The sequence below is a fragment of the Manis javanica genome, chromosome 18, assembly GCF_040802235.1.
Source record: "Manis javanica isolate MJ-LG chromosome 18, MJ_LKY, whole genome shotgun sequence".
In the NCBI taxonomy this organism is placed as follows: Eukaryota; Metazoa; Chordata; class Mammalia; order Pholidota; family Manidae; genus Manis; species Manis javanica.
In genome coordinates, this window is record NC_133173.1 from 1,046,577 (window position 1) to 1,074,324 (window position 27,748).

Below are 27,748 nucleotides of genomic sequence, written 5' to 3' on the forward strand. Positions count from 1 at the left end.
GACCGCACGGAGCATGGGCTTGGAAGACAGATCACCTGGTCTGAACTCAGTTCTGTCACTGACAGCGGCAGCGCCTCAGGTTTCTCAGTTGTAAAGTGCATTTAGTAATAGTCTCTGTCTTCTGGCGTTGTTGGGAACGTAAATGCTTTCATGGTCGTGAACCGCCATGTGCCGGGTGCACGGCGATGAGTAAACATTACTCACACATAATGCAGATGAGCAAAATCATCCTTCAGTTGCAATAAAAAAAACAGACCTGAACTTTTTCCCAAAGGATTATGAGAGGGATTATTTGTAAAGTAAGTAACTTTTTACTGACTTTAAAATGAATATATGTTCATTACAGAGCATTTGGAGAGCAGGGTTTGGCCACACGTCAGGCTGAGTGGACATGGAGGTGTTGTTCTAGTACAATGACAGGGAAATGGTGGATGAATATAATGAAATAATTTTGGAAAATACACAGCTTAGCCTCTGTGATGGTGAGTTAGGAAATTTTGATCAATATTCTTGCAGAGGAAACTATAAAAGTTGAACGAGATACTAAAATAAAAACAAACACATCTAGTTGAAGCTTCAGATTGCTGAGAAGCTGGGGAAGCATTTGCTGGACCTTCATACAGGGGTGACAGAATCTGGGGAAGCTCCCCTCACTGGGGAGCCCTCGGGGGTTGCATGGTAAGAGAGAGGCGGCTGGAAGCAGGCTGGCGTGAGGATGGAGCTCAGCTCCGAATCACTTCAGCTTCAGCTCTTGAACCTGGTTTGAAGGGATCCTAGATTGGTATTAGTCCTACAGGGTTGGTGGAAACAAACATAAATCTTTTCTGGGAGAGATAAGAAAATGCTCAAATTATTTCTTAAACAAATTTGCAAGCAAAACCCTGGCACCAGTAAATAATTACCAGGCTAGGAGAAGACACAACCTCAGAGACAAAATGCAGCAGAAACAGCAGACAGTGGACACGATACACAGAGGTTTAGTTATTGGTACTATCAGATCTGACTCTAAAATACCTAGGCCTATCATATATAAGGAGAAAAAAAACAAGATGGAGAATTTTGTGGAGTACTTGTAACTGAAAAATAGAAAAAAATTGTATGTAAATTCTGACATGCAGAATATAATCAAAATGATAAGTCCTCAAGGGGCGGATTTAACCGCAGGTTAAACACAACCAAAGAGAGAATTCGTGACTTAGAAGAAGACCTAAAGAGAATATCCCAGTGAAGCACGGAGAGACAGAGGGCGGCGCCAGCAGGGCAGGTAGACACCACAGAGGGCGCATGAGAAGCGCTGGCATGGCTGCACTTGGGGTCCTCAAGGAAAGAAGATAGAGCGGGATAAAGGCACACTTGAGAGAAGTGGATCAGAAGTTTCAAAAGCTGATGAAAAACATCAAAGTACAGATTAAAATCTCTTTGAACCTCAAGCACAAAAATTAAAAGCAAAACCAAAACGACAGCATCAAAATAAAACACCTAACATACTGTTTGCAGAAAACCAAAATCAAAAAGAATATTTTAAAGCAACCAGATTAAAAAGTAAATGTTCTTGACATAAGATGAGCTCTTAACAGAAGCCACAGAGGACCCCATGCACTGCAACTTATTAGAATGAAATATAAAAATTTTCAGACAGCGACGGAGAGTGTTTGTCACCTGGTCATTTACTAACAGGACATGTCCCGTAGCAAGACAATCGGATGCATGAAAGTGTGGATTACAAGTAACAAGAGTGTGCAAAGAAATGGCAAAACATGTTGGCAAATCTAAATGAGATTTGACTATAAAAAATAAAGCATAAAAATGACTACTAATTAATTAGGGTTGGGGGAGAACACAGATATGAACTTTATAAAGTGTTAAATGCACATGTTGCAGGTATTCAAGGTAACTGCCTGGTTATCACTAACTGTTATGCCACTAACTTGCAAATGATTAGAAGGACAAAAAAGGAATGAGGAAAATTTCAGCACTCCAACAAGAAGCTGGGAAGGTAGAAAAAGGAAAAAATATAAACAGAAAATGCAATGTTAGAGTTAGGCCTAAATATATCACTAACAGGATAAAAAGATTCAAGACTTTAGTACAAAAATATAGACTTTGAACGGCTTAGACTCTCAAACTCAGCCATATTCTACTTATAAGAAACAGAATTCACAAAAAAATGACAGAATATTTTAAAGTAAAAACACACAAAAATATTGACTGGAAACTATTAAGAAAAAGATGGCTGTTGTGGCAGTAAATAGCCATTCAGCCTCCAGGTGTGGAGCGCTGTTGAGGTGGACTAGGCATCATCTGGTCTCCTGAGTTCAAGGAAGTCAGACACTTTGGGGCATGACTAGCTACCCAGAACCCTGCAGATTTCCACTGTCATATGATTCAGAACAGAGGTGCCGAGTCCACTCTGGAAATTTACCCAAAGGAAGCAAAATCATTAATTCGAAAAGATATGTGCACAGCCATGTTTATTACAGCATTATTTACAAGTAGACAAGATATGGAAGCAACCTAAATTTCCATTGATAGATGACTGGACAAAGAAGATGTGGCACATATCCACAATGAATATTACTTAGCCATAAACAGAATGAAATCCTGCCACTTGCAGCAATGTGCTTGGACCTAGAGGGTATCATGCTAAGTGAAATAGGGCAGCAGAGAAAAACAAATACCATATGATTTCATTTATAAGTGGAGTCTTCAAAAGAAAACAAATGAACAAATAACAAAGAGACCTAGAAACACTGACCGCAGACTCTCGGTCACCATAGGGGAGGAGGTCGGAGGAACAGGTGAAATATGTGATGGGGATAAAGAGGTACAAACTGCAAACTGTGAAGTATGTTAGTCATAGGAATGGAAGTATGTCCTATAGTATATAACCAGTAATATTGTGATATCTTTGTATGGTGACAGAGGGTAACTACACTTAACCTTGGTGAGCATCTAGTAATGTAGACAATCATTGAATCACTATGCTGAACATCTGAAACCAATATATTGTATATCAACTATATTCCAATAAAAAAGAAACACAATGGAAGTGCAGCATGCTGACTTAGCCACTGGCAAGCCCGGAACCACACGCTGGTCACACAAGGAGGCAGGCGCCCGGCTGGGCTGGTACAACACTGCCCCTTAACACTGATGCCTGATCAGCTCTGCTCTGCCTTCAGGAAGGTCATCCTCTAGGCTCAAGGCAGAGGCTGAGCTTCGAGAAGCAGCATCTTGGAGAAACAAGTGAAAGTCCTGGAGGGATCATGTGGTAGAATTCGAAACCAGGCCTGTGGTTCTCATGAATGGGAGTCAGTGCTGGGAGCGGAATCTGGACTTCCCACATCCTTCACTCCAGCCCGCGCCGCCAGGACGGTCTCTGAGCCTAGTGGCCTGTCGTCAGGCTGGGACCAGGAGTGTGGGGATCAAGGGAACTGGCCATCCAGCTCTGCGGCCTCGGGCAGAATATGTGGCTAACGTGAGGTGATAGGACTGAACAGTTCCTGGAGTCCCATCCAGGCAATTCTGTGGGTAGTGACACGGATGAAGGCGGGGGCATTTGGAAGACAGCAATGATTAATCTGTGGCCTGGACAAGCCATCTAACACCCCGAGTCACAACCTGCCGTTCTCTGAATCATGAGGGATGATTGCCTGACACTGAAAAGTGGTGTTGAAAGAAGATTGAATAAACAGACACAGGACTTTGTCACGTCGCACAGCCACAGCGCTGTGACCTGCATGAACTGTGAAGTGTGTGGCAGTCCCGGAGGTGCGCTGGGAAGGGCCATGTTTGGGAGGTGGGAATTGTAGGGTTCTGTTCTGGCCGCTGTAAGGCGAAGACCCTCTCGTGCTTGAGGGAAGGCGCTGTGTAGGCAGCTGGAGGTGTGAAACCAGAGCTCAGGGTGCTTACTCCTATTGTACCCATTTTATAGATGAGGAAACTGAGGCATAGGTAGGTTAAGTGAATAGGAACTTTCAAGGCAAGGGGGCATGACCATGAGCGGAGCAGGTGGAGGAAGAGGGAGGTTGTCCCCACCGAGTCACTGGAGACGTAGCTGGACTGTGGAGGCGGCTATCTGGGATCCAGCCCCCGGGAAGTAAGGTGCAGGGGGGCTTGGATTCAGACTCACCAGCTCCCAGTGTCTCTCCTGGCTCCCCCTGGCCACCTTGCCCGCTGCTGATCTCTGCTGCCCGTCTTCTTCACAGGTCCCAACAGGACCCTCTCACCTGACGGGGGGCTCAGAGGGTGGAAGCCACTGCAGGATCTTCCCCATGGCCAAAGTGTCCAATCTGGGGGGATCTCCCTGCATGTGTGGTGAGATCCCAGCCTAGGAGAGGGCTCTGGACTCTGACGGAGAAAGGATTTATGAACAGGTTGGATGAGTGTAGGTAGGAAGGAATTAAATTAAGGCGAGAGTAGCAGCAAATGGCAGCAGCCGTGCAGGCAGCAGAGAGGAGGAGGGGCAGAGGGGGGCCCCGGGAGGCCCGCTGAGCGCCTGCCCTGCACAGGGCGGGCCCCTCGCCAGCTCCCGAAGCCAGGGTCCCCTGCCTCCAGGGCCTGCTTGGATCTGCACAGTGTGGGAACTAAGCCCCCACCACCCCAGGATTTGGGGGAGCCTCAGAGCACCGAGTGGAGGGAGATTATGTGCTAAGAACTTCCCAAAGGTGGACAGGAGATTTTCAGACAGGCTACTAAAGAGCATAATAATACAGCTGCAGTCCTGTCTGGGTCACCCAGGGGACGGGACCTTGCAAGCCCAAATCAGGGCTCTCAGTAGCACCCCCCTATTTGTCTGAAGTAGAACAATGAGAACGAAGACTTGTGCTTAAGTCTAGAAAACTGAATGACACAGCAGAGACCAAGTCACTTTCTACCGGAGGTGGGGGTCGGTGAGTTCTTGTCCATCATGAAAATGAGTTCAGAGATGAAGTGCAATAGGCTTATGCAACAAGACATTTTATCCGATAAGACAGGGCACACTCAGACGGGAGTGCGGGCCGCCTCGGAGAGGAGGGCCACTTAAAGGTTTAGGGTATGGGTTCTAAGGATTTCAAGAATGGGGCAAAGGGCCAGGGGAGCGTAGGCTGATGCATGGTCTCACGATGTCCATCTCTGGTTTGATGTCACCATCCATAGTCGGTCCTCTAGATAAGTCTGTAAGACAAACTTAACACAAGGAGTTTCTTGATCCTGTTCTTCTCCAGGACAGTGGTTGCCCTCAAGCAGTGGGGACACATCAGTCAGTCAGGACCGCTTGCCCTGCCCTAAGATGGGGTCGGTTATTAGCTGATCACCATAAAGTATGCTAGGCATCTCCCCTCCTAACGCCCTGGCTTTTAAAATGCAGTCTCAGCCTTAGGATGGAGCCCCTCCTGTTCTTAGTACACTATTTCTATGTCTGCATTTTTCATCATAAGCAGGAGAAATGAATCATGATGCTTGTCCCATGTTCCTCCTCCACCAAAAGGACCCTAGAATTAATCCAGGGGCCTAGGAGAGGAGCCTGCCCCCCTCTCCTCCTCACGGCCGCACTGTCTCTGGAGCTCATTAGTGAGGACCTGGGGCTTTCTTCACACCTGGAGCTTCCCTACTTAGGAGGAAATTCAAACCTGCTCAGATTTGGAGGGACACCACTCCCACCAGCACCTCCCAGGCTCCTGAGCAGATCTGGGGCGCTGAAATCACAGGGGCCAATAGTAGAAGAAATACGGCTCCCCTCCCCGGCAGCCTCTGAGAGCCCTTTTGTGTTTCCTATAAATGAATTCACTCTATTCATGGCACAACCATGGAAACTGATCACCAAGCATTTTTATTTAGTTCTAACTCAAAATGCTTACTCACACACCACCAGCTTTTCTCCACGCCGCAGAAGCATGACCATGTTCTCTGCCCCTTTGCCCCAGGTTGGGGTCCCAGGCCTGTCTCTGGGTGACACGGAAGCAGTTGGGAAAGCGGACGCTGTAGCTTCCTGACACCGTGGGTCGGCTGTGCGTCCATTCTTTGTGCAAACCCTGTGGTGTTTGCCACAGCCGACCTTCCATGGACCGGTGTCTACCCTTTGAACCTGGCAACAAGAGAGAGGACCTGAGAGATGTGACTCGGGAATGAAATATGGAGAAGACCCAGCTCTGGCTTCATTCAGTTCTCACCATCCTGATTCGCCTGCACGTTGTGGGGAAAGGCTGGGCAGCTGGCAGGACTGGGATCTGGCAGCATCGATGGCATGTCAAAGCTGGGCCGTTTACACCACACAAAGGAGCAGGCACATGGGAGGGAGGGCGGCCCGTGAGAACAGGGCAGCCGGAAGAGCAGGGGTGGATCTAGCCGCCTGGGGGCCCAGCAGCGTCATGCCGGCCTACTCACCCCACGGCTCCCACAAGCCTGTGAGCCCATTGCTACATTTTTGGGACTTCTGTGAGCCTGTTGATAGATTGAGTGCCCAAGGTTACACTGCTGGTAAAAGATTTAAGCCCAGAATCCCATGCAGGAGATTTCCAGTCTTGCCCGGCATACACCGTGGCCAGTGAGCTGATAAGGATATTATTTTGCATGAAGTCTTTGGAGTACTCTTTCCTGGAGGGTCTCGGCTATCCAGCTGGGCTTCGTACTATAAACAGATTGGTCACATGGACTCTTAAGCAAGGCTGGGGGGAGCAGCTGTCCAGCACCCGCCACGTGCCCTGTAAAGCGGGCGATAGCGATCACGCTCTGACCAGTGGGGCCAGCCAATACCCACTGCTGTTTCCTGGATTGTAGCAAAATTATCCACAGATACCAAGGGAGACCACCGTGGGTCAGTCTGGAATGCATCTCACCATGGCGCCTCGCACGGAATTTCTAACGGAACAGAATTCTATCTTGCATCTGCATCGATACGCAGCCCCACCGCAGAGTCCCCTGCGAAGCTGAACTTCTCTGGCTCTGGCCTGCAGTTGTGCTCACCACTGAGAACTGCAGGTAGAGGCGATCCCTGGCTGTGCAGAGCGGTCAGGTCCAAGAATTGTATGCCAGGCTATCAGTTGTTGGTAGTGTGTCCGAGAAGGAATCTATCATGTTTTTAAAATGTGGATTTAACTTTGAAAAAGAAGCCCCATTCTCTGTCTGCTTTTCTCAAAACATGGGCTGCTGCTTTAATAAGAAATGGTGGCGCTCTTTTAAGAGTTGCTCGAACTAAAGTGAAAGGTTGGGCATTGTCTTATTTGCTTTCTATTAATATTAATGCCACAAACCACATAAGGACCCAGGCCAAGGCCCCCACTGCACCGAGAGCCGGGAACTGCAATTAGCTGCAGAAAGCCTGCCTTCAAGCCTGGCACTGCTCTTTAAAGGCTTGGGTGTTCTTAGCAGAGTCATTTTACCATGTTTCCTCCCCGGGCTTTTGCTTTCTCCTCAGAATAATGGAGAGAATCATAGTTTGCAGGGTTATTTATAAGAAGAGAATGAGATTTAGATGAAAGCTTGCCCGGCTAGGGCAGGTGGGGCTGTTCTCTGAGTCGGGTGGCACTTACTCAGTTCAGACCTCTGTATCTTGTACCATTGTGGCAGGGTTATGTTTTGCCTATTTTCTGCTCCAGGGCATGAATTATTTATGATGAGGAAAGCGACTTACTTCTGTTTTTCCTCTGTGCAAAACACTTGAATCACAGCAGTACCTCAACACCGCTGTTCAGTGAATGGATGAATCGGTGACATGGGCGGGCGGCTGGATCTGGCAAACTCCCCCGTGTACAGTGCTGAGTAATGTACAGGCACGGTGACGTCCGGTACAGAATCTAATTAGCTCCTGCCCCCACCCAGGATCCCAAAGTCAGCAAAGCTTCACAGAATTCAAGATGTTCTCCTGAATCGAGCGCCCTGCCGTCTCGCACTCCAGTCCGGCTTCTTTCCAGTCCTCTCTGAGCATCTCATTTTGAAATGCAGAGTTTCATTTCACAGATTGGCCGCAACCCCCATTACTACTGCTTAGATGGTGATTCTCAAAGTCAAGCAAGCATGGGGCTCACGCAGAGGGCTTGTTAAAATGCACACTTCTGCCTCGGCGGAGAGTTCCTACTGTCCCCCCCAGGGGAGGAGCCTGAGGACATGAATTTCTAACAAGGGCCCTGGCGATGTTGGCGTGGCTCCCTCTGAGGATGCTGGTCCAGGCTGCTTCTGCTGATGGCTGCTTCTCCCCGACAGGTGGCCCTGCCTGTGGGCTCTGGGGCGGATGGCAGCCGCCTGCCTGATGCTCCCGGGTGGCAGCCCCTGCAGAAAATGATGGGGAGAGAAGGAGGGCTAGGCTGTTTAGCTGGCCTTTCGTGCCACTGGGATTTCAGGCCACTAGAGCCTAGGGGCTGCTGGCCAGCGGCGTGCTGCTGAATGCTGAACACCTGGCCACTGGGGGGTTGCGAGGGTTGATTCGCGGCATTTACCAATACCTACGGTATAAACACGCTGCAGCCAATTTCAAGCTACGACTACGTTACTCTGGGCAGTCTTCCATTTCCCCAAATGCAAAAGGGCAGTAATAAAATCCATCCTCCGCAGAAGCAGGTGTGTCAGCAGTAATTCCCATAAAGGCCCAGGAGCAGAAAGAGTATCCAATGAAGGGTTACTTTGTTTGCCAGATGAACCCCCAACCAGCCCATAAGCATTACAGTTTCTCCCAGTTAATAATATGTATGATGCATCCACCACAGTGGATGCATTTTTGGGTTAGAACCTATTTTAAACTTAACATTTCAGCTAACATTTGGCTTAGAAAAAGGGTAGAGAGCTTCTGCTATGCCCCATTCAAAAAAACATGTTAAAATGGTGTTTTTCATATCTGTTATGGTCTCTTGTTCTGCATCACTGATATTAGGATTTTAAAATCATCAATAATTATTCATCGATTTATTACCAAGCTGTTGCTATTTTTCTTTGGTTATCACTAAAAAATAATTTGCAAGGAAAGCGGCACTGGAGAATTCTCTGAGTCCAAAGGACATAAAATAATGGGCAACCAGACCTGCTCCCCTCTTTCAGGGCTGCTTCTAGGACAGCATTTTCTTCCATGGCAGATATGTGCCCTCCAAAGGCACCAGGGTGAGCAGAATGAGGCACATTCTTGCCAACCTCCAAGTGTGGAGACCTGAGAAATGCCCATTTGACATTTACAGATGGGAATAGCAATGGAGTCTTGCACGCCACAGGAGCTCAGGCCGTAGAGGGCAGCCCACAGGCCCCGTGCCTCCACAGAACCCCTAGTCGGCCGCGGTCTACAGGCAGGCAAACAGCAAATCACATCGTTGTCAGGCTGACCTGCCTGGCCGGTCTCCCAGCCAGTCTCCCTGCTGGCCAGTTGGGACCTCAGCCCAGCAGAGGGTCCTTGACTCTGATGGATGGGCAGGTGCCAAGGAAGCAGGGTTTATTCAAGCGAAGTACACCCTGGGGAAGGGGTGCGGGCACGCTCCAGGGTGAGCAACAGGGTGGGGCTCGGGTTGGGGGTCCTAAAGCTGCAGGGGAGTATATTCGTCGGGATAGGTGGGATTTTCTGGGAGCCCTATGGCGGGTTAGGAGCTATTTGTGCCCTGACGTGGTAGGCCTGCAACTGTCACAGTGCCAAGGGGCATGATTTTTAGTATGTTAAGAGTATATCATGACCTTTGGGTAACTGTGGGTCACCTGTGCCCCCCGGCTAGAAGCTAGCTGGCCTGCTTTCACCTAACCTGCATTGCCATCAGCTATTTTTCCTAGAATCCAGCTGGTGTGGCTTCACTGAACCTGTTTTACTAGCTGGCCTCACGAGCTGGCCTCAAGGCCTCAAGCTACTACCTGTGGTTTCTCCATTTACCCAGGGCCTGAGCGCTTCCTAGACCACACTGGCTGTGCCAACACAACAGTGCAGGAAGAACACCAGTGTGTTCACAAGAGGAGCTTGTGCAACGTGCAGTGGAGACTGGCGCTGCGAGGCCCAGAGGCCACTGCTCGCACCACTCGGGCCTGATTTCATACAAGATGTCATACATATCACAGAGTCAAAACTTCCGTTGAGCCTGCAGTTGTCTTCATTAAAACCATTTGGTCGCAAGTAAAGGGGAACAGCTCTTGTGGCTTAGGGTGAAGCTGGGGGTGGGCACAGCACTGTGGAGCCCTGAGGCCTGCACGCAGCGGGCTGTTCATGGTGCCCGCGATCCGGAAAGCCGTCAGATGCCCCGAGGGCTCCCTCTCACCGCCTTTCTCCCTGCACGTCTGTCATGCGCACCTTTGTTCCCTCTGTCTGTCTTTCTCTGCCTCTCCAGGCACAGCGCGGGAACGGGTGCCCCAAGGGATCTAGGTGCATCGCCCCTGTGCCCACACAGGTCCAGCCACGTGTGGGGTCTCACAGAGCAGCCAGCAGCTGCAGGGCCCCTGCGGGAGCGCAGTTCTGGGGAAAGGGAGCAGTGACATGGGCGTGGCACCCCATAGGGTGGGGCACTACCTGGGACACGCACAGACGCAGGCTCTGCCCTCGGGAAGCTTCCGGCCCAGGGAGAGAAATGACTCAAGCAGCACAGACAGCAAAGGGAGTGGCAAGGAGCGCCTGGACCGGAGAGGGGCAGGTAGGCGCTGTGAGAAGCACAGCCTCACGGTGGGGAAGGCGGGAAGAGAGGGAACTAAACTGAGCCCTGGGCAACCGTGCAAGCCGCGGAGGGGCTGGAAGGAGCCCCGAGCCCCAGAGGGAGCAGGCAAGCCTGAGGGGTGTTCAGGCAGCAGCTGGGGAGACCGGCAGCGAGATCTCGAGAGGTGCCGGGAACAAACTGAGGTGAGCACTGGAAAAAGAGCCAGGAATGGCCTTGCCCGGGAGCTGCCCTTCTGCAAGGTGCGTGCGGGAGGTGGGCCGCTCCAGGGGCCGGCGGAGCCGAGCAGCAGCGTCCCAGCCTCAGGCCAGACCCCCACAAACCACTTGGAGTTTAGTCCTGTAACGGCCGCCCGGCCATTCTTGTTCGGGCCAGTTAACCTCTGCTGGACAGTTTACTGCAGGCCGGGCACGGGTCACCTGTCCCGTCTCACCTGCTTCCCTCAGCAGTGCGACGAGCCAGGCCCATCGTTCCCACGTCACACGGAGGAACTGAGGCGTGGAGAGGCCAGGCGACCGCCGCTGCGGGCAGACCCCGGGTCCTTCGTGCCCACACCGGTGTTTGCCGTCCCTCTAGCGTCTGTTCTCCAGTTGTTCTGCGTCTTGCCTGTCAACCCTGGGTTGTCGCTAACGTACCATCTGTGTATTACATTTCCTGTCCCCACTAAGAAAATGGCCTATAATTGCAGACCGCCTAAACTGGTTTAGGGGAAGGGGCTGGGCGGGGTGACTCCATGCAGGTTCCTGGGAAAAGTCTGGTGCAAAAATACAAGCCAAGCTTGAGATGGATTAATGATTGTACATTGAGCGTTGACCCCCCTATACTGAATTTTATTGTTGTTAACAACCATTTGATCAATAAATATGAGAGATGCCCTCTCAAAAAAAAAAAAAAAAATACAAGCCAAGCTGAACTTGGAAAATTTCTGTCTTTTATGCCTTGGGTCCTGAGCTCTTGAAACGGGCAGGGCCAGCCGTTTTCCTGTGCAGAACTTCTCGCTGTAGCATGCTAGCTCAGGAATGTTGCTGGAAGCTAAAGGGCACCTGCGGTCAGCACAGAGGTGGGGGAGAAGCACCGAAGCAGGAGAACAGGTGCGCCCAAACTTCTGGCTCATCTGAAGATGGAGGTAAATGGAGGCGTTCTTTGATGTTAACAGTTCCAGCCTCATAACCGAAACAGCTGTAGTAAATGCATCTGACAGCGTTTAAGCCATTCCTATTTTTCTGGTCTAGTTATAAAGCGTGGGGCTAAAATCATTTGCGCTGATTTACCCAGTTTCCTGTTGTCAAGTGCCGCCGTATATTGTTTGATGTGATTATGTTAATGGACTAATTAGGTTGGATGTCCGTTATTGTCCATTCTGCTTTCAGCAAAATAAGAAAATGCTACCAGAAGTATGTTTTCCTTGAATGTGTTCTGGGATAAATAGGGCGACTACCTTGTGAGAGCAGGAAATGTTATATTTGGGGGAAGCTGGCTGAAATACAGTTTAATTCAAACAATTCAACATATTTATGAGGAGCAATAAGCAAAAGAAAGAGTCTTTGAGCCGTGTAGGGGGCCCGCACCGTCACCATCGGGGCTGCAACAACAGGAGATGTGCTTGCATGTGGGGCAGTGCTCGGGGTGGGGGGCACCACAGGGGGAAAGCGGAGAATGTTCTGCTTACGTTTGTCCCAACTCTGCTCTTCCCTCAAATTTGTATCTTGTCTGTATGTTTTCCTGACTCCATCCACACAGACATCTTCATTATCTTGCATGGTTTGATATTGCTTCTGATTTTTCATTTGGAAACCTCACAAAAAGACCTCAGGCCCAGGTCGTGTCTGAGATAATGACCATTTCTTCAAAGAGACAGAAAGAATCCATTGTGTCAACTGCAAACAGTCCCGTGCGTGGAAAGAACCGAGGACTGTGGTCCCCTCCTCCGTCACCTTCCTGACTGGCCTGAGCGCGGGTGTTGACCGGCGGCGCCTCCGGACAGAGCCAGCGGGCTGGGTGTGAGCTCTCCGCACCAGCGACTCTCGCGGCAAGTGGAGTTGACTCTGGGATGTCAAAAATTGAGCTCTGGAAGGTGTGGTGCAGACCTGCTAAGAACTGGGATGTGGAGAGCAGGTCCTGCTCCGTCACTTACCTGCCTGGTAGGTCGTTTGACCACCAAGAGCTTCTGTTTTCTCACCTGAATGATGGGGACCATCCAGTGTGTCACAGACTGTCATGGGGAGAAGGTGCACGTCCATCTGCCCACCACCACAGAAGGACAGGGACACTGACGACTGGACTGTGACACGAGACTGCTTAACATTTAAGTCTGTGTTTCCTATTATTGAAAGAGTTCTTTCAGATTTATTTATTTATTAGAAATTCCTTTTCACGCTTATGCTTACATTTTTTAATCTTTCCTAAAACTTGGTCACGTTCAGAGTCGTTTGTCTGAATCACTTTCAAGTTGGAGTTGCCAATGCCCATGTTTTTCTCTCAACGGTATCATCCCCTGGGCCACCCGGGGTGTGGGAAGGTGGAGCCTTTCTCACGAGAATGTCCCACTGTCATCTTCCAGACATCCTGCAAGTCTTGACGTTGTACTTTCCTGATCTTACCTGGTGGACCAGCAAAAGGCTTTTAGTCCAGGTTGTGCACAGATAGAGTCACATCTGTGTCGACATAACAATGTCCACGAGACAGCACCGACTGTAGGCAAACCCCGACCTCAGAAATGAGCATCTTGGAGCCCAGGAAATACCACGCTGGCACCTTCCTCCCAGGGGCTTCTGGGAGAAAAATTACAATAGAATCTTGGAATAGTGCTCGGCAATGTACAAAGCATTCAGGAAATAAGAGCTATTAGTAATACTGCTCGAATGATTTTTGATGGCTCTATAGTGTGAATTATCAAATAATTAAGGTAATGAATTATACCCATGCTTCAATTATAAGGATATTTTAGAAATGTGTCTATGTTTTGTCTTGAACCAAAGGAAAACCAACACCAAAGTTCATATTAAACTATGTGGGTAACTTGTGTGTACTGGGCTCAACCTGGAATAAAGACGGAGCTGGTTATGCTGTTCCCGGGCGGTTACGGTCGCCCACCAGCGCGAGCTTGGCACACAGCTCCACTGTGATGCAATCACTCTTGCCGCCAGTCCAGGCCCAGAGACGTGACTCATGGGCAGGGATTTTTAGGTTTTTAAACATGTTGGTAGAAACATTTCACCACTACACCTCATTAGAATGGTGAGATCCCAGTGCCCTGGGAGCCCCACGTGCCGGTGGACCTGGAATAGCGGGCGCTCACCAGGGCTGGTGGGGACACAGCCGGCAGCAGCCGCCTGGAAGGCAGTCCGGAGATTTCTCCCAGCTCCAAACACACTCTTACCTGTGACCCAGCAACCACATTCCTCTTTACCCAAAAGAGCTGAAAAGTACGTCCACACAACAACCTGCACACAGGTGCTCACAGCTGCTGTGCTTGTTGGGCAAAGCTTGGAAGCACCAGGATGCCCCCCAGCAGGTGATGGACAAGCAGCACGTGGCCCATCCAGACAGTGGAACATTACTGAGCACTAGGAAGGGATGAGCATCAAGCCATGAAAAGACAGGGAGGAAATTTAAACGCATAATACCCAGTGGAAGAGGCCGGTCTGAAGAGGCTACATCCTGCATGTCTCCAGCTGTATGTCATCCTGGGAAAGACAAAACTACGGTGACAGCAAACAGGTCAGTGGCTGCCAGGAGTTCAGAGTGGGGCAGAGATGAACAGGTGTGCACAGAGGCTGTTTAGGGCAATGAAACTATGTGATGCTAGATGACACTCACCATGGTGGATACAGAATGGTGCATGTATGATACCAGGGTGGTGGGTACACGTCACTATGTATTTGCACAGAACCACAAAAGGCACACCACCGAGAGGGAACAGTCACGCCGACCGCGGACTTCAGGTGGCATGTCTCAGTGGAGGCTCATCAACTGTGATAACCGTCCCCGCTTGCTGTGTTGACAGCGGGAGGCTGTGGGGGTGCGGGGGGCAGGCAGTATATTACAAATATATACTTTCTGCTCACTTTTTCTGTGGTCCTTAAACTGCTCTACGAAATAAAGTCTAGTAAGAAAAAAGTACAAATGTTTTTTGGATTAAAAGATGGCTTAAAGGGACATGACAATGTGTGATCCTGGATTGAACTCTGAGCCAGAATTCTTTTTTTTTCCATAAAGAACCTTGTTGGGTAACTGGAAGAAATGAGTAGTGTTTGAAGCTTAGATAATTATATTGAATCAGGGATATTTGCTTGATTTTGATCATTATAATGTGGTTATGTAAGAACGAGGCCTTATTCTTAGGGAAACACACTGAGGTGTTTAGCAGAAAGGGTGACAATGTCTCCAGTTATTCTCAAGTATTCAGAAAAAATAATATGAATTACATATAGACAGGCAGTAAACTAAGAGTTGTAAAATGCTAACAACTGGAGTGGAGGTATATACGGTAGGTCTTTCTACTATTTTTACAACTTTACTGGAAGCCTGAAATGATTTCAAAATGAAAGAGTACAAAAAAATTGGGAAAATAAAGCACTTTGAAGGAGGTAAAAAAAGACATACAGAAAATATACTCATTTTGAACCAATTCTGAATTCTAAATTCCTCCCTGACTTTTTCATTATCGATGTGACAGTCGTAGAATTATAATCATAGTGTTGGTTTCTTTCTGCCTCTTTTTGACCATCATGACTTCATATAAGCAATCCCGTGCGTGGCAGGCTTCAGAGATCTCTCCTCTCTGGGGACAGTTCAGAGTCCCACCCTGTGGCTGTGCCTGGGGGTCAGGCTGCCTTCCTCCTGTTAGGAATTTTAGTCATGTCTCATTCATTTATTCATTCCTCAGTGCTATTATTTTATTGCAGAAAATAAAGTGTCTGTGCCCAAGCTGTCAGTGACTATAAAATACCTATGCCCCGTCCACCTCTGTCCCCACACGTACCCTCACCTTCTCAGGGAGTCTGTGAGTTCTGGCCCCAGTGCGTAGGCCATCAGATATCCCTGAGGAACACAGAACAGAACAGCGGACTGCCGGAACAGTAGTGTTCTCTCATACTGAACTCTGAAGGCACAAAATCCCGTCATGGTTTTGGGAGACCAGGAGTCTAAGTCCAATTTTCTGCTGCTAAAGCGAATGAATCAAAGATGGGTGCGTGGGTGTCCTGAGCAGAGGTGCGTCTGTGGCGCCAGAGGAATACGTCACCACACAGAAGGGACACACCCCGCACCTAATCACAATCATGACGTGGGTACGGGTGCGCCAGCGTGTGCCCATCTGCGTAGCCTGTGCGTCCGCCCCCGCGGAGGTCTCTGAAGCCCCGTGTGCTGTGTCAGATATTCCTCCTCTCTCGCCCTCCTTGCTTTTTGAGATTCGGGCTCGCTGCCGGCATTTTAGTTTTACCACCTGTATATGTGTTCCTTAAACATGCATGTTTTAACTTGTTGCAACCTAAATCGTACTTATGTTGTCTCCTGGAGCTTCATTTTTCTTATTCAAAGTTACATTTTTAAGATCGAACCACGTTGATGCCGGCAGCCTTCTCCCCGTTGTGTACTGTCCCATTCTGTGCACAAGGCGCACTGAATCCGTTCATTCTCTCCTCTTGTTCCCAGCCTGAAGCTATTAAGTGAAATGCTGCCATGAGCACCTGATGCAAACCGACTGTCCAGGTGCACCTCTGGACTCTCCTGCCACCCTGCCCAAGGGCTTCCTCGTCTGGTAGCCAATGGTCTGAAACACAGCATCTGATCACAAACCTTAGGAACCACAGCTTTGCACCTCAGAGAAGTTACTTCCATTCACTTCTGATTTCCCTAGAAAACTCAGTATGGTCTGGGGTCTCACCTGTATGGCTGACCTCTCGGCAGTGGAAGGCACGATGCCCTCACCACAGGGTGTATTCAGCGAGTGGCGCCACGACCCCCGTTCTCAGGGTGGCCAGCCCGCGGTCTCCGGTCATCTGAGTGATCAGGTCTCACCGGGGTGTTGAGGGCTGACCAACCTTCTGACCCCAGCTTCCTCTGTTTTCTTCTTCGTTTCCGGGGTTTACAGACCACCTCCTGAATTTCATTCCCACTTTCTTCACTAAGTTGACAAGGGAAGTTGTTTTCAAGTTTGTATGTTAAAATGAGATCATATCCATCAGTGGGATGGAGTCTTTTTTGCATAAATTAACACCTGGGGATTGAGCGAGAACGCTGGAGTCCCACCAAGCTGGGTTCATCTATTTAGCTCTGTCAGTGGCTACCCATGTGACCTCAGGCAAGTCACTCAGCCTCTCTGAACATCAGTCACCAGCTCTGTAAAACAAGAATGGTCTTAAGTGCATTAAAGAGTTACATAAAGGGTTAAATGAAACATATACCAAAAATAATTTTGTGTTCTCTTAGACGTTTCATACAGACACAGTGTATGCGTAGGCATCGGCCTAGATAGTCACACGAATACAAATGTGACATAGTTGTTACAGAGAGCATATTGATCAGAACTGGACATCATGGGACTAAGATGCCCTCCAGGGGGTCGGGGCGCTCAGCGTCACCGCAGGGCATGACCACTGCACACCGTCTGCGGCCTTGTTTTTTTTTTTAATGTAAGCAGAACTCATCAGGCCGTGAGGGGCAGACTGGACTGGCCAAATGCCCATTTATCTTCACTAGGGGGGCACAGTCAGTAGGCCAGATGCTTCTGTGGGCTGGGTTGCTCCTTCCGTCCTGTGTGTGTGTGGCAGGGAGGGGTGTGGAGCCACCACCCCGGAGTCAGGACAGCCCCAGGCACCCCGTCTGGTGCAGGGAGCCCGAGGACAGGTCCCGCAGATCCTGGACACGCTTTGCTTCTCACCTGTTCCCTGACATGCTCCTCGCAGACCTGTCGGCAAAGAGGTTACTGAGTATGTCCGCTTGGTTTTGGCATTTTAATTGTTAGCTATAACATTTTTCTTTTTTTTCCTGGTTATGTATTTATCTTTAGCAGGTCTTGCTTAGATTTTTCTAGTCCGTTCTTTCTGCTTTTGAACAGAGAAAGATCTTCTAAGTCAATGTCTATCCTAAACAGTTTTACCAATTTTGGGTCAGCTCCCACCCCAGTTTAGCCCTGAATTTGGGGTGTCCCGTTCTCACCCACTATCCTGACTTCGGTTTGCTTTGATCAGAACTTCAGAAACACCCACCCCAGCAAGCGGCTCCTCTCTTCGGGCACAGTGTGGGCTGACGAGGACACCCCCAAACAGGAGTGCACCCAGCCCCCGAAAGAGAAAGAAGTGAGGGTTTCAAAGACACCTCGTGTCGGCCGTGTCTGGAGTGCGTCACACGGAGAGGCACCGTGTCCCGTGGGCTGGCTCGCTGCCAGCCACATTCCCAGGAGCCGCACTGACAGCGAGTCCGGGGGGCCGTGCAGGGGAAGAAGCACAGCGACCCCACAATGACAGCAGGATTGCTGCCATTACTTTTCCATCGGGGATAGTGTGAGCCAGAGAGGCTTTGATAAGCAGACATTCTGTTTAAATGACAGTATCGGAAGCATGCATGATGAAGTTGAGTCCTCGTGAGGATTCGCAGTTTCTCCGGAACATGTTCTTGCTCTCCGGTCCCAGGGACGCAGTGTGCTGCAGTTTGACATGACTGGAACGAGGGGACCCCGGCCCTACCCTTGCCATCACCCCCCATTCTTACACTGATTTTTCTCTGTAATGACTTTGCTTTAGGGCCACGTATAAGACCGGGAGCCCACCGCACGGAGCTGCGCCCTTACCGGCCTCATCAGGGTCCTCCTGAGACGCCCGGCTGGAGGAGGGCCCCGCATCGTGGTGGGTCAGGAGGGGAATGCGTGTTCCCACTTTCAGCCTCTAGGAAAGCTGGCGCTGCTGAACCAGGATTGAGCTGGGCTCTGAACCCGCCAAGGGAGGCCTTATCCCCCTCTGCGCTAGGAGAAATTGGGGCTCGGGACTTGTAGGAGGAGCGGGAGTGGGGCTGCTTGGGCAGCGAGGGTGCACATGGAGGCAGGCCGGGCCGTGGCACAAACGCACCCCCTTTCTTTGTCCGGCTTGTTTTGGCTTGGTTTTCAGCTGAGAACAAGTTGCTTTTCAGCACGAGGGGCAGATGATTTGCAGGGCCCAGAACGGCTGTTTCCGCAGCAGTGAGCACCTGGGCGGGCAGCTGGAGACACTCCTGGGTTGTGGCCCGTCCGCAGGTGAGAAGAGGGAAGAGGAACTGCCCTTTGTGAAGCAGAGAGCAGAGCCGGCCCCGGGCGCCAGCCGAGCTGGACGCAGCAGAGCCCCGCAGAATGGGGTCTAGCGGGACCCCTGCAGAGACGGTGCCGAGCAGGACAGAAGTCTGACAGGCGCTGCAGGAGGTGGCCGCGAGGAGCCAAGGGCATCCCAGACCGATTTGCAGGAAACCCAGCCTCCTTGAGGACCCCCAGGAGGTGTCTGGGGGTGGGACCTCGTGAAAGACTAGAGTTCCTGCTGACGGGACAGGTGGGTGCTGACGTTATACTTTGAGACACAGCAGTGGGGTGGTAGCGATTGCTGTCATTTCCCTCCAACCCATGAACCCCACCTCCCCCGAGGGGCTGCAGCTCTGTTCCGTCTCTAACCTTTAGCTTCCTAATAGACACAACAAGCAAGGAGAGATAGACAGTCTCTAAGGCTTACCTGTACGTCACATTCCAGGCAGTTTTTAAAGCTTGCTTCTAAAATTCTACGACTGTGCTTAAAATAGAAGGCTATTCAAAAGACCAGTCTAACCCCTCAGTGAGTTAGACTGGTTCCCAAAATAAATGTCCTTAAACAGAAACACATTTGATTTCCTTCTAACCATATGACCTACAGGAAGGGAAGTCATTGTCACCTGTTCCTTGTTGGCGGTAATTTGCATGCTAATGACTGAGCAGTTGCAGACCAGTAGGCTGGATAATCAACTTAGTCTGAACTTACTTGTGTCAGAGGAACAGGGACGCCATCGGAATGTTGAATGTCACTGGGAGAGAGATTAATCATTAACCAACCCCATTAATTCACTTGGCATTTTTAAGCCAAAATGGCCTCTCTCTACATAACATGAGGTCAAATGCACACATTTGGCACTACCCGTTAAGGTGGCCAGAGACTCTCACTATGCTGAGAAAAACCCTGCCGTTTGTGAGGGTGGTTTAATACAAACATTTGTGAGAATTTGTGCCATTTGTGAAAATGGATTAATACAAACAGGAAAGCGGATACCGATTAAAATCTGAACAATTTCACACGTGGCATTTCTTTACAAATGAGGCCAGGTGACCGACACCTGAGCCTGTAAATAATGGTATAGAAGTGAATTGAAAGCCGGAAAGTGCTGGCGTAGGAGAGGACGCCCCAAGTCCTGGGAACGAGCCGCGGAATCTTCCCCACGCGCTCGGAGAGCGTGGAGACCCAGCTGAGCTAGAGGTGAGCTCTGAGGGGAGCATCCTTCTGCACACTCATTTCCTCCTTGTCCTCCCAGAGCAGCGGATGTCGCTTTTGGCATGAATCAGAATTACAGCTGGAAGTTAACATAAAAAACTGGTCAAGAAGCACCAAGAGATAAAGGTGTTTTGAAGGGCACGAGAGGCAGGGTGGCGGGCTGTGGGGTCGCCCGCGGCTGATTAGAGATCCAGCCACTCTCTCCATACAGAATGTCTCGTGTGGGTCTGGATATGAGCTAGGTACCAGGGAAGATGAAAAAGATGGCACTAACTCACAGCTTAATGAAATAAATAGGTACAAGAGTCAGTCCAGTACAGGGGGATACGTGCCAGTAAGGGAAAAGGAGGGGTTTGGAGACGCATGGCACTGCTGCCTGGAAGAGGGGAGGCCGGCCGCGTAAGGGCCGTGGCAGTGGGGAGAGGTGCGCTGTGGGCACAGGACGGGACCCGGCGCGGGCAGACAGGACGAGCGGCTCGGTTCCTGGGTGCCATGGTTGTTGGGGTCGGGGGTGCACAGGGCCTGTAAGGCATGGGGGGTGCACAGAGGCCCTTTCCAAAGACTCAGGCCTCGGGCCACTCAGTAGGTGTTTCTTTTTGTGCTTTTAAGTCAGGTTCTCATCCATCCTGGTTAATGTTTTCCTTGGCTTCACTTTTTCCCACCATCCAGGAAGTCCAGCTGCTCTGTGTCTTTGCTTGGGCCAGAACCCAACTCTTCCCAGCTGAACCTGGCCACAGGGGTCCGAGAGCTGCTTCCTGTGATCAGGTCTCCTGTCCCAAGATGGGCCAGCCATGGTCACCTGCCCCCTGGACACAGCTGATCTGGGGGAGGTGTCCGAGCCAGGGCCACCCCAGCCTTTCACTGAAATGCCTTTAAATCTGTCATGAAGAAGAAGGAGCCCCCCTTTGTGGGAGCCAAAGGCAGTGTCCACTCTGCCTGCCAGGGGCTGTGCCCCTCACTGCGAGGAGGGGGCTGCTGTGTAATGAGAAAGGATGACACGCGGGAGAGGTGGAGGCCAGGACCCAGAGGCTGCTGGGAGCCCTCACACGCTTGCTCTGGCTTCCGGCTCTGTGGAGCCCAGCTGGGCCCGGGCCTGCGTGCCTTCGGGGTCTGGGTGTCCTTAGCCTCTCACCGGCGGGCATGCTCCTTAGAACCACTCTGAGTGGGGGAGCTTTCATGTACAAATTAATGAGTCTTTATTAATTGACCCCAAGATTTTGAACTGAACTGGGTTCACTCATTTTCGTTAATTCCTATTTAATAACCAAGCTTAGGCACGTGTGTGTTTTTCCCTGTAAAGCTTTGATGGGGAGCCATCAGCAAACTATTTTCCCAGTTGTCAGTGGCTGTAGTTTCAAATTCCTTTTTTTTCCTCCCAGTTTGCCCTGTTTCGTCCTTGACTACTGAGCTTTACTTTTCTGACGACGGCATTAATAGATAATCAACAAATGCATCGAACCAGCCATGAGCTGGGTGGTGTTCTAAGCATTCACAAATGCTGACTCACTGAACACCCCCAAACCCCCGGGGTAAGAACTGTTCTTGTCTCTATTTCACAGAGGAGGAAACTGAGGCACGGAGAGCTGAACCCACACAGCAGGTCAGGGGAGTTGCCGGGGTGTGCAGCCAGGCACTGACAGCAACTCAGAGCCTGCACGGCTGCCCTGGCACTGTTGATGTCGGAGAGGGGACCGAGCCGGATCCTGCCGGGGCCTTGGACTGCTGCTTTCCCCACGCGAGCAACTCCCAAGAGACAGACCTCTCCAGGTAGGAGAACATGCCCGCTGCTCCTGGCCCAGCCATTGTCTCAGATCCACACAATCGCAGCCACGTGCCTTCCCCTTGGCCACAGGTTAGGGCAAGCGGAACGGACTTCGATGCTACCCTGTGGCCAAGAGCAAATAACAAACCTCAAATCAGTGTGCTTTTCATTCCTCGTTGGTTGTTATTTGATCTATGAAAAACTGGAAGAGCTTTGCTAACCACCATAATGATTTTTGTTGTTTCTTCTTGAATTTCTGGTAGCATGTGTTGTGCACCTCTCACACCACAGTCCTTGGTTTGATCAGAGTTTGTGGACGCTGTGCTTTCGCTGCCGAGGAGTCTGTCTGTTACACTTGGTAGACGGTCCCTCTGTGCCGACCTGTAACAGGGTTGGGCTCACTGGAGCCCTAGTCCTCTGAGCCCAGTAAACTTTAACTGCGGCAACCGGGGGACCTCTTCAGAAAGCTCGGTCTCTTTCGGGTGGAGGGCACGGCCGTTTGAGGCCCTCATGCTCCTAGCCCCTCTTCAGGAGGGTGTCGGGTGGCTGTGGGGGTGCCATGCATTCTTGCTCATCTCTGTTCTGAGGGGCTCTGGGTTCATCAGGCTGGCCAAGTTCCAGGGCCTTGCAGGATGCTGCAATCTGAGGCCCTGGTTTGGAACCTTTGTTCATTCGGTCCTACTCACTGACGCCTCCTCACCCAGGCATCCTCTCTCCCTCTGTGGTCTCACCTGTGGGAAGGTGAGGCCGCAGGGAGTGGGAGTGCCACGTGGGCCAGCTTTGTGGCCACATCCCTCAACCCCCCATAGACCTGGGTGGTGCCTCCTCCTCGGTGTCCAGACAGGGCATCCCCTGCTCTTGGCTTTCCCAGCAGCCTCTCTGGTATGCCTTCCCTGGGACGGGCTGAGGACATTCTCCTTGGTTCTCATCCCCGCGGCAACTAAGAACTGAAAGGCAGAGACACAGCAGCAAAGCAGAGGGAAAGCTTTATTTGAAAGCATTCCAGGGGAGGATGGGGCAGAGTCAGGTAGACAAAGGCGGGCTGCTGACTGTGAGGCTGCTTTTTAGCGGGTTTCTGGCAGGTCAGAGAAGTCCTTGATTGACATCTGTGGCCCTGGGGACGTGATCTGATTGGAGGATTGAAGACACGGGCTGAGCTCTGACATTTTCCATCTGGGGAATTTTTGTCATCTGGGGAGTATGTGTTCCCTTCAAGTCACTCTCGGTCCCTGTGGCTCCATTTAATTAACTCAAGATATCGCTGGCCCTCTGGCTTCATCTGATCAGCTCCCTGTGTTCTTGGTGCCCCCCCACCCCTCTTTCCATCCCGCTCATGTCTGTCTTTCTGCCTAACAAGACCGCGTCCAGAAGACGGAGGTTGGCCACGTGGGTCCGTCTGCCCCTCCCTGCTGGCCCTGCACTCGGTGAAGGTGGCACACAGTGCTCTGCCCCTTCCTCTCTCTCAGGTGGGGTCTTGCCACCCTCCTGTCCTTTGCCAGGCTGTCCCAGTGGCACCGTGAAGCCTCTGAAGGGTGTGGAGCGCCTGCGTCACCGCGCCCCACTCCATGTTCACGGGCACGGGGCACAGTGGCTACGTGGTGTCCATTTCACAGACAGGGAGGGGGCCTCAGGAGCTTCCTGAGTCGCGGGGCCCTGGGCACATGGAGGCAGAGGTGGGACAGGCCCCACACTGCATTTTTCTGTAGAAACTGAGCTTTTACCTGCCACTGACAGGAGCCTGAGAGCCTGAGGATGCCCGAGCGAGCTTCTGGGTGGCGGGGTGCCTGCTGGCAGGATTAAAGGGGGTAGGGCCAGGGCCACGGAGACCTACAGCCTTTTTCTCCAGCAAAGAGGAAGACCAGAAAGATCAGAGGAGTGAGGGGTGTTGGGAGGGACAGGGTCAGAGGGAAGCGGCCTGGGGCTATGGTGGGCTGACCCGGCTTCACCCTGCCACGCCCTCCACTCTGGGGAAGGCTCTGCTTCCACTCTTGTCCTGAAGGAAAGTTAAAAGAAGATTAAAAGCCCTTGGATCGCTGTACACCGTCCAGTGGGCGTCCTGTCCGCACTGGGAGACTGCCCTCTCCTGAGTGTTGTCAGGACCTTGCCTGGCAACTCGGTGCCTGCTGAGCAGATCGTGCTCAGAATCATGTGCTATGGACCCAGTGGGTTCTGAGTTAAATTTTTTTTTTAAATGCAAATCTCAGCTTCAAATTGAGAAGATTCCTTTGGAATTTAAAAGAGCTGTAGGTTGTTTAAAGGTTGGGTGGAATTCCTGAACCTGTTAGCCGGTCACCGTCTATTGACTCTCCTAATTAGCGTGAGACCGCGGCATCGTGCGCCCGCCACCCCGAGTCAGCAGTGACTAACCACCCCATTTCAGACTGTGCGCCTGCGAGTGGGGGCTTTTGTGCACCACCGACCACTCTGGGTGCTCACCTACTCAACACGGGGAGACTACCGAGGAGGTAAGGGCTCCAGATCCCCTCACAACACCCCACCCCACCCGACCCCTGCCACCGAGTCCCGGCATCTTGGGTGGCCCAGTTCCGATCCTTGTCTGCTGAGCAGCAAGACCCTGGGAAAGCCACTCCTCTACCCTGAGCCTCAGTTTCCTTATCTGCAAACTCTGACGGCAGAATTAGGTGAGGTCCAAGGTCCTTCCTACCTCTGCGGTGTAAGGGGGAAATGAAACGTCCCCTTCCGTCAACATTCAACAGGCTTAGGATTTACCCCGCAGCACAGGGCAGCAGCTCCGAGCAGACTACGCGAAGTGCCCCGACCTCGAGCAGCCGCCCACGGGCTACGTGCCTTTTATTGCAATGGAAAAATGCAAGAAGAGGGATTGAAGACGTTATGGGTGGGTTCATAGCTGCAGCAAAGAACTGAAAGGCAGAGATTGACAGTGAAGCAGAGGGGATGTTTTATTCGAATGCACTCCAAGGGAGTGGCCGGCCAGAATCAAGGCAGACAAAGACCTCGACCTGTTAGGCGGAGACTTACACGCGGCGTGCTGGTTAGGAGGCACCTCTTTGACTGACAGGGGGGTTATTTGATGGACAGTTCCATCTGTACAGCCACCCCCCTCAGGAGCATGGCCTTTCCCCGCGCTGAGCTGTGATCTGGGCAGCTCTTAGTCCCGTTCTATGGGGATCTGGCCAGGGAGGAAGCCATCTCCCTGCAAAGCCTGTGTTGTCTCCATGTGCTTATTTAACCCCCCTCCTCCTCACACCCTGCCAGAGGCCCCCTCAGCAGGGACCCCCGCCTGGGCAGAGTTTGGGCGGCTTTTTCTTTGAATCTCATCTTCCCCTTTTCCAGCTGCTGATGTCTAGCCTTCCACCTAACATTTCTGGCAAAGATATTTTCAGAGTAACATCGAGAACAGTGGGCAGCAGGTGACCCCACAGTGAGGGAGTAAGACGTGCCGACTGACATGCTTGCATATGTTAAATGTGTGTGCGTGTAATGGTCACATCACCACGGTGTTATTTTTTAGGAAGAATATTAGAAATGTCTTTGGAGGCAGTATCAAAATGAGCCACATGTGGCAACTGATACGTGAACACCAGGGGGAGGAACCTGCTCCCTTCTAAGGGGCGCGGACAGCTGCAGAATGGGAGCAGCCTGGAGGCAGTGTGGCTGTGGGGGTGCTGGGTGATGCGTGTGTAGCTGGGTCACCAGACACAGAACTGCCAGGAGGGAGTGGGGCTGACACGGGTGCGTGAGGTGACCCTCAGGAGTCCTCGGTCCCATAGGTGCTGGGTATTAATTAAGTGCACGTGGGGACTTGGGGCACTGACGTGTGGGGACTGTAGAAAAGAGACGGGAGCTCATATGGCTTGGTGCTGGGTATCAGGGACCGTCTACCTAACACAGGTGGAGGTCCCAGCGGTGTCCGAGGGGTCTTCCTCGCCTGCCTGGGCCTGGCCCCCTTGCTGGGATGCCCTGTCTTTGTCTTCACTGAAATGCCTTCTCCCCCACCTCTCCACACCCTGCTCACTTCCTCAGAGCCTTGCTTCCCTTTTCCTAGATCACTGGCCTCTCTGCCCCGTTCTCTCAGCAGGGACCACAGTGCGTCCAAGGCAGGTGTGCTTCCTGGGTGCAGAGTTCTTATTTAACCCCTCTCCTTCCCACACCCTGCCACAGGCCCCCACAGCAGAGGCCCTGTGGCTTTCTTTCCCGTAGGCCAACGTCCACCTGCGTGGACACAGCGGATGCTCAACGTTTGGGGATAAGCAAGAATGTCTTAAAGCTCCTGTCAGATCAATAGTGAGAAGGGCTCCTCAAAGACAATGCTTATTTGAGAGCACATGCTGGGCACGTCTCCCTCCCCCTGAAACTCATTTCTTTGGACGGATTCAGGACAGCCTGATGCTTTTGCAAAAGCGTGCACAGGTGGGGGCCGCCCCTCCCATGCGGGCTCTCACCTGGGACTCATTCTCCCAGGTAACTGTAGGGCACCCACGTTCTCCCCCTAAGAGCCACCGTCTCACAGGGGCTGATGGAAGCAATGTTCTTCCAAGCTAAGTGCACCAGGATGTGCAGGGAGAGCCACTTAAAAGCTCTTAACATTCTCATCAGGTTGAGGTTCTTGCAACCACCTCAGGTGACAGTCAGTGACGGGCACCACGCAGCCAGGCGGGGCCGAGTCACCCCCCAGTCCCCGAGCCGCCAGGGGCTTTGCTGGGGGTTCCGACGCTGACGGTGCGGTGGCCCGGGAGGGCCCGGTGGCCTGGGACATGCCTGGCGCGGCTGGGCTCCCGCCGCCTGGCTCGCCAAGTGGGCCGCCTGGGCGCCTTTGTTCCCGGCGCGGAGCCCGGCTCCCTCTGCATCCTAATGCGCCGCCCCCCCTCCGCCCGGGCCCCTGGCCGGGGCACAGCGCCCCCCGGGAGGCGCCCCGCACCCGGGCGGCGGACTGGGGGTGAACGAGGCTGTGCGAGCGCGGACGGGGCGCGCCCCCCGCCCCCGCCCCCAGCCCGCGCCGGCCGCGCACCTGCTCCTCCCGCGAGCCCGTCGCCCGCAATTCTGGGGGTCCCGCCGCCCGCGGCCCCAAGTCTCGCGGTGCTACGGCCGGGACCGAGGAGCCGCGGGTCGGCGCCCCCGCCGCGTGACGGCGGCTGAACCGGGAGGAGACCGGGAGACGGGCGCGCGGGCGCGGGGGCGCGCGGCGGCGGCGGCGGCGGGAGCGCGCGGCGGCGGCGGGAGCGCGGAGGCGCCGCCCGCGCCGTCCTTTGTGTGGCGGCGCCTGGGCCTGGCCGGCCGCGCCCCCGGGGCTGGGCTCCGCGCCCCCGCCCGCCCCTCGGAGAAGATGGCCACGCCGGCGGCGGTCAACCCTCCGGGTGAGTGGGGCCCCGAGGCCCTGCCGCGCGAGCAGGCCGGAGGGCGCGCCCCGGGGCGGCGGGCGAGCGGCTGTCACCGCGGCGGCGTCCGCGCCCCTGCCGGTCGGGGCCCGGGATGCGCCGGCCGACCCGCTGGCGGAAGGCCCCCGCCTCCCCGCGCCGGAGGCCGGCCCCGGGCCCCCCAGTCCCGGGAGAAGCCCCTCTGCCGTCGCCCCCACGCGGTCTCCCTCCGGGTCCCAGTCCCGCGGCGCCCCGGCGCCGGGCGATCGGGGCCAGAAGGGAAAAGTTTGGAGCCCGGATTCAACAGGATGCAGCGCGCGCTCCCCGTGCGCCCTTCGCGGCCGACTCCCCGCATCTAGGGCGACGCGGGCGGGCACCGAGCCCCGGCCCGTCGTGGCGCCCGCCCCGCGCAGGGCGCTCCCTGCCGCTGGCGCCGTCGGTGACAGCCCGTCGCGGAGATGGGACGGCGCTGACCCCGCGGGAGCGCTCACCTGCTGCGGAGTGCGGCAGGGAAGCCCCATTTCAGTTGGTAAAATGTCCCACCCGGTGAGGAGGACCGCCCGAGGGTGCCGAGGAGGGGAAGGGGGC

The 27,748-nt window shown here is 52.7% G+C and overlaps 1 protein-coding gene across 3 annotated transcripts in view; it reads left to right on the plus strand.

The window, feature by feature from the left end:
- Positions 1 to 21,654: 21,654 nt before the first annotated feature.
- Positions 21,655 to 27,748, plus strand: part of ARNT2 (aryl hydrocarbon receptor nuclear translocator 2) — a 120,949-nt gene continuing 114,855 nt past the window's right edge. Inside the window, exon 1 of one of the 3 annotated variants that reach the window (XM_037013550.2) lies at positions 21,655 to 21,829. In XM_037013550.2, coding sequence (XP_036869445.1) covers positions 21,739 to 21,829 — 91 coding nt within the window. In that variant the 5' untranslated portion in view covers positions 21,655 to 21,738. Of the gene's footprint in view, positions 21,830 to 27,018; positions 27,161 to 27,546; positions 27,690 to 27,748 lie in introns of those variants that run through there. The other 2 variants (XM_037013552.2, XM_037013555.2) reach the window with 2 other exon arrangements.